The 9,791-nt window shown below is 35.3% G+C and overlaps 1 protein-coding gene and 1 pseudogene across 1 annotated transcript; one reads left to right on the top strand and one right to left on the bottom strand.

Moving 5' to 3' along the window:
* Positions 1–287: 287 nt before the first annotated feature.
* On the bottom strand, positions 288–3,523 carry LOC102898387 (annotated as a pseudogene).
* Positions 3,524–7,719: 4,196 nt separating this feature from the next.
* LOC102898134 (olfactory receptor 4E2) lies at positions 7,720–8,661 on the top strand. The gene has a single exon (XM_006905160.1). The coding sequence runs from the start codon at positions 7,720–7,722 to the stop codon at positions 8,659–8,661; it is 942 nt and encodes a 313-aa protein (XP_006905222.1).
* The last annotated feature ends 1,130 nt before the right edge of the window (positions 8,662–9,791 follow it).

Below are 9,791 nucleotides of genomic sequence, written 5' to 3'. Positions count from 1 at the left end.
GCAGGGGAGGGAGGGAGCAATTGGGGGGATCATTTTACGAACTATATAGATGTCTAACTAATGTACTGTATACTTGAAACTAATTAAAATAAATAAATTAAAAAAAAAAACCCAAACTGTATAGATAATGTGAATAGTTCTAGCATTTGGTCAATGGGCAAAAAGCAAGCACTTAAGGTCTTTAGCTTCAAAATTTTGTTTTTTTCTTATTACTGGAATTTTGTATTCATTTATTCTTTTTGGATGACTGAACCAGATGATGGTAAAGGTGGTAAGCTAACCTTTATTCAGGCCAGGCCCTTCTCAGCTTCAGAAGTGGATAAATTCTCAGCTGGTGAATCAGCTGCTTTTGTCTCTTTTCCATGTTGTGGTTGAGGGTTTTCTGGACATCCGCAAAGGTAATTGAAGTTGTGGTGGTAATAATGTTGAGGTGGATGCTGACCTTGGGTCTTATCTCCTTGATTTTCCTTCTCCTCTTTATTGCTATCCTCTTTGTGCTGCTTTTGGTTAGAAGGGCCTCTGAGAAATGATGATCTATAACTCTGATACATATTTTGTCTCACTGGTCTACCTTGTTCTCCTGCACCCTGGTTGTCAATACCCTCCATCACTTCTTCCTATACTAGAGAGTTGGAATAGTGTGGTTGTTGCTCATGGGGTCTCTGAATGTAGTTAGGTAAGAACTGTGGCCTGAGGTAGCGTTGGCACTGTTGAGCCTGGCCTTCGAGGCATTCTCCCATACCTCCTTTTCCCTACTCTCACTGTTCTGGTAATTCTGGTAATTGCATGGAGGACCCCTATCATGTGGATAGCATCTATAGTGGTTACAGTTTGCTGCATACTGACCGCCTTGCACTGGTGGAACTCCACCAGGGCTTATAACATTTACTGCTCCCACACCCTTTTCTCATCAACATCAAACTCCACAGTCTCTCCTGTATATTATAAAAATCTTTCAAACTGCCATTTTCTTCCTCCTAGCCTTCTTGTTATTATTTTCATATATTTTAATCCTTCGTGTTACAAATTCCACAATGTTTTGTTATTATTTTTTTGCTTTAAGTAGTCAAAACTATTTTAAGGAGATTTAAAAACTGTTTACAAAATACCTTGACATTTTTGCACTATTGAAAGAGGTTACCTCAAGCAGACAATCTGTGAAGTGCAGATTATATGTTTTTGCTTTGAACTTATATTCAAGCAGCAGAAAAGACAAATGAGGAGGTGTTGAATCAGATATTTCTGGAAATTAAGTTAGTTCCAGGCTGTATATTGGGCATTTTGGAAGCACATGGATTGGTACCAATTTACTCATTATTCATGGGTGAGATTCACTTGTCAGTGGCCTTTGAATCCCTGGTGTGTATTGCAGTGGTTAGTATAGTGGCCAAACAAACTGATGTCATGCTAATTGCCAAAGTTTGGAACTCTTCCATATTTGGAGGCTGCTGGTTTTGTTGTCCACTTATTAAATAGTTAAATGAATGAGATTAATAACTAGAAATTCATTGAAATGGAAAACTTTTAATAATACCCTTGAGTGTTCATTGATGGCAAGTTCAATTATAGTCATGCAATGATCACTTCAAAGTCCTATGCCAGACAGATAAAAATCCCAAAGTTTTCAAGTCTGAAATCTATTCTGCGCAGAATTTTGTGATTTTACATCCCAGGCTTCTATAAAAGGAGAATGAGTCATTGGAGGTGGCACAGGAGTTTATAGTAAGTGTTTGATGTCAGTGGAAAATCTATTTTAAATAAACAAGATAAGTCTATAAATGTTACTGATTATACATTGAAAAATGTTGCTTTGACCTTTAAAAGACAGCCAGAGTTTAATAGAGCTGCTAGGTTGATTGATTTGATTTGATAACACTGAATTTTCCTATCCTCTTTCTGCTTCACCTTCATAGAGTGATAACGATTATTGTTAGTTATTTAGGTAACGTTGATGGAGGGAGAGAGGAGATACAAAGATGTTCTAAGAAAGTTTATCTTTTGAGAGTGATGAATGAATACTGGTTTTTCCATATACCTACACCTTCGTAAACCTAAACCACATTTCCATCTTTAGGATGATTACAAGGAAGGTAATTGTATTAGGTTCTCCAGAGAAACATAGCCAATAGGACTGATCTATCTATCTATCTATCTATCTATCTATCTATCTATCTATCTATCTATCTATCTATCTATCTATCTATCTATCAGAATAAATTATATGTATGTGGAGAGAGAGAGACAGAGATTTATTTTAAGGAATCGGCTCATGAGATTGTAAGGCCTGGCAAATCTGAAGTTTACAGGGCACAGCCTGGAAATTCTGGCAGGATTCAGTCTTACAGTCATGAATCTGAAGACAATCTGGAGGCAGTATTCCTTCTTCAGGGGACCTCAGTCTTTTCTTTTAAGGCCTTCCACTGATTGTATTAGGCCTACCCATATTATGGAAAGTAATCTGTTTTATCCAAAGTCTACTAATTAAAATGTTAATCACATTTAAAAAATACCTTCACAACAACATCTAGACTGGTATTTCACTATACAATTGGGTGCCGTGACCTAGCTAAGTTGACATACAAAATTAACTATTGCAATAATTAAAGGGATAAAATTTTTACCTACTTTCCAGATAATGAAAATAAAACCAAGTGACTAGCCAAGTGCACCCAGAGATATGATAGATGAGTTGGTTAAAGGAGTAAAAGGAAGCAGAATTCAAATTTTTAGATATATTAACTCACAAAATAAGTCTTCACTTGATAATGTTTATTAGTTTAGCAGGACAAGAATAGAACCAAACACTAACTGGCTTTGATTTAACACAACTCCTTTGAAACTTTTATATTTTATTTTCTCCCAGCTTTATTGAGGTATAATTGACAAATAAAAATTGCATTTATTTAAGGTAATGATGTGATGATTTGATATATGTATACATTGTGACATGATTATCACAATCAGAACACTTTTATATTTTTTCGATAACAAAATTTTATGTTTAAAGTTAGTATCAGGTCATATCTTTTAAAGTATGCTATTTATTTATATTAACTAAAAATGACTACTTTCCTTTTATAGTAAATGTTTGTTGGAACCGGTTCAAATGTAATGATTCTAATGGTGTCATGATAGTTACTGATTAAAGTGGAAATGACAAGTAGGCTTATTTCTACTTTACCTGGCCAGAGGAAGGCAAGAGAGTAAATGCAAATTTTACAGGGGATAAAAGGATTGAAAAATCCAGGAACTAACATTAAAAGGGTGGAAATATTTAAAAAGAAAACCAGTTGCTAATGTCCAAATCAGAGTGTTTTTAATTTTGTGTTCTTATTTTTGCTTTCTCTCTGTTTCTTATTAGAAAGAATTATGAAAGAAATGGATGAAAGAATATTATAATATTATAACAATGAGCTAAATTACCCCTGTATAATTTGAAAAAATTGGTAAGTTTTACCAGCTCTTCACTTTCATTGCTTGCCACACTTTTTGTGGGGAGGTACATGTATTTACACATGTACATTGTACTGAGCGGGACTCTTCTCATCACTTGTCTAATATATTGCATAAGTGTGTGGTGTTTAGAAGTTTAATAGAAGGCATTTTAACTTATGAGAATTGTTTTGACCTTTCTTCTGTCTCAGGCCTCAGTGTATATCTTCAGTGTATTGCTTTCTATGAAAGAATCTACGTGCGCGCATGCACACACACATACACACAACCCACAAATACATACATTCTCCAAGATTCCTCCATTAAATGCCTAGGATTATGACTTGTTGCCTTTTAGATTTTGCCACAGCACCTGTTTCTTTTTCTAATTATCAAAAAATTCATAGGATTATGGAATTTGGGGGTTGGGAAGGATTAAGACGATCACTTCCCTTTGCATCTTTGTATTTGCATCCCTAGCTCAGTGCCTCACTAGGTACTCACAAATGTTTATAGAATGACTACAACCTTCCAAAGAAAGTATGGGTCTCTTCCACTGGCAGGTGGACCATTCAGTCTATACTTGTTTGGTCCCTGGATTTTGAAGCAAAGCAGTCCTTATTACTACCAGAGAAAGCCTGTCATTTTTGTGCTCTAAAAGTCAGCACACAGATTAGATTTGGGCCATTCTGGAGAAGACATGAAAGACTACAGTACAGCTGAGGTGTGATACTTCTCTTCCCCTGGGCTTTCCTGCTCAGTGTCACTCTCTGGGACATAGCTCACTATGATTACATTCTTGTACCATATGGGGGAAGTGCTGTTGAGTGCTTTCTCTGTACGCAGAGAAGAGGACACTATTTCGTTCTTACCTTAAGCAGTTTTCACCTTTGAAACCTGAGTAGTTTTCTTTCTCAGAGGTTTCTTTTCCTATTTTGATTGACAAACAGGTAGATAATATCATAATATAATATGAAGAATCAAATTTTTTAGAAAAGAAACAATACAATATGCAGTGAAGAATAAGATCTTTAAAAAAAGAAACTAAGTACAATATACTGAAAGAGATTTAGAAGTTAATCTAGCTCAGCTCTCTGGAGGCAACTGCTGAGTGATGGAAACCTAAAGGCAGAAGAACTGGGACAGAGTTCCAGTTTCTGCTGTGCAAAAGCAGGGCAAGGCATAAAACATCTTGGAAGCTTATCTTATCTGCATTCCGTTTTCTTAGAGCAATAAATGCTCTGAGCTTTAATTTCCAATGATAATTTTCTGTGCCACAGAACCACTAACGAAGCCAGAGATTCTTCCCATTCCCTGGCTTCTCTTTTAATCTTTCAACAGAGACCTAGACAGCTGCTACATCTAATCACATAGAAGAGATGCATCTAGTTCCTATTTTGCAGCTCAGCAAACTGAGGCTTAGGGAGGCAAAGGTCACAGTTATTTGAATTGTATGTGCTCTTATGAAGAGTCTCTGCCCTCTTCTTTCTAGTTGAAAGCAAAACAGCTCTTGGTTTTCTGCTACTAATGTATTGCTGGCCAGGAGTTTATAGAAAAGATCTTTCCCATTTTAAGAATATTGCTTTATTAAGAAATACAACCGTATTATAAACTCTCAGACATGGAGAAGGAAAAATGAACTCATAATCCTATGAAGTCAGCATTTTTGTTTCCATTTTGTTTTCTCCCCTATTCACGCTTTTAATACTTTGTTTTTTAAACAAAGTAACCCATGTTTATTATACAAATTTAAATAATACAGAATATAATGTAAAAATGAACAAAATCTTGTTATTCCTTTCAAGTCTATACTTCCACAGGTAACCAATGTTAAAATAAGTGTGTATTCCTCAACACCTATCTTCTATCCTTTTAGGAATAAATACTACAGACAAACATAATTCATCAATAAATATTTGAATATGTATAAACATGTTAAAACACATATACGCACATATATGTGTATGTATACACATAAAAATCTCTTGATTCCTTCCTTTCTCTTTTTTTGTTCCTTCTTTCTTTTTTTTCCCTTCTTTCCATTCTCTCTCTCCCCCCCTTTCTTCCTTCCTGGTTCAAAATATAATTATAATATGCTCCTTTCACTTAATATATTATTGAAGTTAAGTTTGCAATCTTGACTGTACGTTGGAATCAACAAGGAACTTTAAAAGTACTCATGGGTCTAACCCCAGATATTCTGAATTAATTGTCTGGAGTGAAGACTGGGCAGCAAAATTTATAACCTCCCCCTCCCCGTAAGTGGTTCTAACATGCTGCCACATTGAGAACCACTGCTTTAAGTCAATATACATAGATGCAACTCATTCTTATTAATGGCTGCATAATATTTCATATTGTGGCTGTCATAAAATTTATCTACCTTTTTCTCTATTGATAAACATTCATTTTATTTCCAGTACCTTGTTTTGCTAAAAATGTTTTAATAAATATAGATCTTTTATTTCTATGAAATACAGTCCTAGAAGTGGAAATTCTGGGTTAGTGGTACAGGCATTTAAAATTTTGAGAAGTGCTGCCAGATTATTTACCAAAAGGTCTTAATAATATCTGCTTCCAGAAGCAGTCTACAGAGTGCTCAGCTCCTTACTCTTCTGCTAGTCTGAAGAGAAAAAAAAGTATTTGGTTGAGTTTTTCTTCACCTGCTTCTGAAGTTGAGCATCTTTTTATTCATACTTATTTGTCATTTGCATTTTTTCCCATGATTTACCTAGTCATATATTTTTTTACCCATATTTAATTGTCATCTCTTTTTCTTTATCAAATTTTCAGAGATCTTTGAATATTAGGAATACTATCCTTTTTTGGTTATGTGAGTTGCAATATTTTCTTCTAGTCTGCTATTTGTATTTTCATCATTTACATGGCACTATATGTATTTAAAAAATTTTAAGAATGTAGAAATAATTTTATCTCATTTTTAATAATATTTCAATATTTTTTCGTATTGTAATCTTTTATCACTAGTGTTCCTAATGGCTGCACACAATTCTATTCAAGTTTCACTATATTCATTCAAGCTTCAAAAAATGTCCCATGACTTTTTTTAAAATAACACTGTAATTAATTTTTTTTATTTAGCTTTCTCCATAGTTTGGATGCTTAAGGGATTCCTACAAATGAAATCATTGGATCAAGAATATAAATATTTTTTATGGTTTGTGGTAATTATTTCCTAAGATTTGTTACAATTTTTTGGCCAGCCAATCAGTATAGAAAATTAGGAGTAATATAACTTTAGTATTTATACAATAATATCTCCTAGAGAAAAAGCATATTACAAAATTTTTAAAAATATGTTTTTTAAGTTACTTATTAGCTCTATTGTGAAGGAAGGATTGAATTCTTTTTCAGGTTACCTCAGTTCAAATAAAAATATTTTTTACATACCTACTGTGTGTAAGAAACCATTCTAAGTGCTGCGAAGGACAAGTCATATATGGTCATTGCTTTTTAAGAAAATTTCAATTTAATGGGAAAGGAAAACAAATACCTTATTTTATTTTCTTTTATAGTTAAGTATCACAAAAAAAGCATCAAAGGGAGAGATAGGATTTGATTGTGTCAGGAAAGTTTTCTTAAACGTACTGCTTTTTGAGATGGTCTTGAAAGGTTCATGGTATATTAATAGTCAGTGATGAGGTAAAGAGAGTGCATTTGATTAGACGGCATGTTTTTTGAGCAGAAGAAACATAATAAATAAGGACAAAGGTTTTAGAAAGTAAATAGGTGGAGGTAGCATGGCTGAAGCATAGTAACTTGCTTTGCCGGAGAGAAGGGGAATGCCATACTGGAAAAATAAATGTGCAGCAGACTGTTTTAAGCTTTGAAGGTACATTTAGTTTTATAGGAAAAATGAAACATTGCATGTTTTTAGCTGGGAGTTGCACTTTGGAATATTAACTTGGCGTTATCTGTGGATCAGACCGAAATTAAAAGAGCCAGCTAACTAGTGGCTAAGGGTTTTGGGCAACTTATTGATTCTTGTAAGGCTCACTTAACTCAACTGCAAGACACGATCAGTAATGCCTATGCCATCGTGCAGAATGGTGGATGTAGAGTGCCTGGAATGGCTCCTGATACATGGTGGGTATATTTTAACAATTATTATTAAATTTGCCTTATATTCCATATGCTCTAAAAATAAATAAACAATTCAGATAGAAATGCAGAATCAATTCAATTAGGTCTATTCTTATAATATTAAAGCTAAATTAACTTTCATCCCTCTCCATTCCCGCACAAGTCCTTTAGAAAGCTCACTGGATGGATGCACAAAACCAAACAAGAGTGACTGAATTTGTCTTCTTGGGACTTACTGATAATTGGGTACTGGAGATACTATTTTTCATGGCATTCTCAACTACATATGTGCTAACTCTTTGGGGGAACATTCTCATCATGGTTACCATAGTCTTTACTGCACGTCTCCATACCCCTATGTATTTCTTCCTGAGCAATTTGTCCTTTATTGACATCTGCCATTCATCTGTCACTGTGCCCAAGATGCTGGAGAGTTTGCTTTTAAAGAGAAAGACCATTTCTTTTGACAACTGCATTGCACAGCTCTTCTTCCTACACCTGTTTGCCTGTGCTGAGATCTTTCTACTGACTATTATGGCCTATGATCGTTACGTAGCCATCTGCACCCCATTACACTACTCCACTGTGATGAACATGCGAGTCTGCTTACAGCTTGTCTTTGCTCTCTGGCTGGGGGGTACTGTTCACTCACTGGAGCAAACTTTCTTGACTATTCGTCTACCTTACTGTGGCCCCAACATTATTGATAGCTACTTCTGTGATGTGCCTTCTGTCATCAAGCTGGCCTGTACAGACACATACCTCACAGGGATGCTGGTTGTGTCCAATAGTGGGACCATCTCCCTTGCCTGTTTCCTGGCTTTGGTCACCTCCTATACAGTCATCCTGGTTTCTCTTAGAAAACAGTCAGCTGAAGGACGCCGGAAAGCCCTGTCTACTTGCTCAGCCCACCTCATGGTGGTTGTCCTTTTTTTTGGACCATGTATCTTCATCTATACCCGGCCAGACACCAGTTTCTCCCTTGACAAGGTGGTATCTGTCTTTTACACAGTGGTCACCCCTTTCTTGAATCCCCTTATTTACAGTTTGAGGAATGAGGAAGTAAAAAGTGCTATAAAGCATCTCAGACAGAGACAAGTTTTTTTCACTAGATCATGTACATGATGGTCATGGGATTGCAGATATAATTGTGGCCGTATCTTTAATGAGAGAGCAAAAGTAAAGAATCAAAATCATTATGTGAAATGGCATGAAGCAGGGCAGATTTTTGTTTGAAAGAGAGAGATTTGATAACCATTACTTATATAAAGGAAAAGATCACAGTGAAGCATGTAAGGAAAAAGAACCCAACAAAGTTTAAAGAAGGCTTCTGATTTCACCAATAAAAGAACACTTTTTGAGGGGGGCCGGACTAAGGCATGATGGTGGCTACTCTTCTAGCCCTTGTTCTGGCACCAGGTAATGCAGACTTCCTCAGTATGAATCCCGCACGAGCCTCTTACCCTCCACCGGTGTCCCGAATATATCTCTTCGGGCAAGGGAAACGAACAAACAAACAAACAAATAAACAAATGGGTCTACATCAAACTAAAAAGTTTTTGTACAGCAAAGGAAACCATCGACGAAACAAAAAGACAACCAATTGTTTGGGAGAATATATTTGCTAATGATACATCTGATAAGAGGTTAGTATCCAAAATATATAAAGAACTTATACAACTCAACAACAAAAACACAAACAATCTAATTAAAAAATGGGCAAAAGATCTGAACAGATACTTCTCCAAAGAGGAAATACAGATGGCTAATAGACATATGAAAAGATGCTCAAGGTCACTAACCATCAGAGAAATGTAAATTAAAACCACAATGAGATATCACCTCACACCTGTCAGAATGGCTATCATCGATAAATCAAAAAACAAGTGTTGGTGAAGATGAGGAGAAAAAGGAACTCTCATACATTGTTGGTGGAATTGCAAATTGGTACAGCCGCTATGGAAAACAGTATGGATGTTTCTCAAAAAATTAAAAATAGATATACCTTTTGACACAGCTATTCTACTTCTGGGTGGTTATCCAAAGAAAATCAAAATAATAATTTGTAAAGATCTATGCACTCCAATATTCATGGCAGCACAATTTACAATAGCCAAGATATGGAAGCAACCTAAATGCCCATCGATAGATGATTAGATAAAGAAATTATGGTTCATATATACAATGGAATATTACTCAGCCACTAAAAAAAAAATGAAATTCTACCATTTGCAACAACATGGATAGACCTAGAG

This window comes from Pteropus alecto, unplaced genomic scaffold (genome assembly GCF_000325575.1).
Source record: "Pteropus alecto unplaced genomic scaffold, ASM32557v1 scaffold2151, whole genome shotgun sequence".
Lineage (NCBI taxonomy): Eukaryota > Metazoa > Chordata > Mammalia > Chiroptera > Pteropodidae > Pteropus > Pteropus alecto.
Note: the sequence above shows the minus strand (reverse complement) of the source record. Positions and strands in the feature narration are given on the sequence as shown.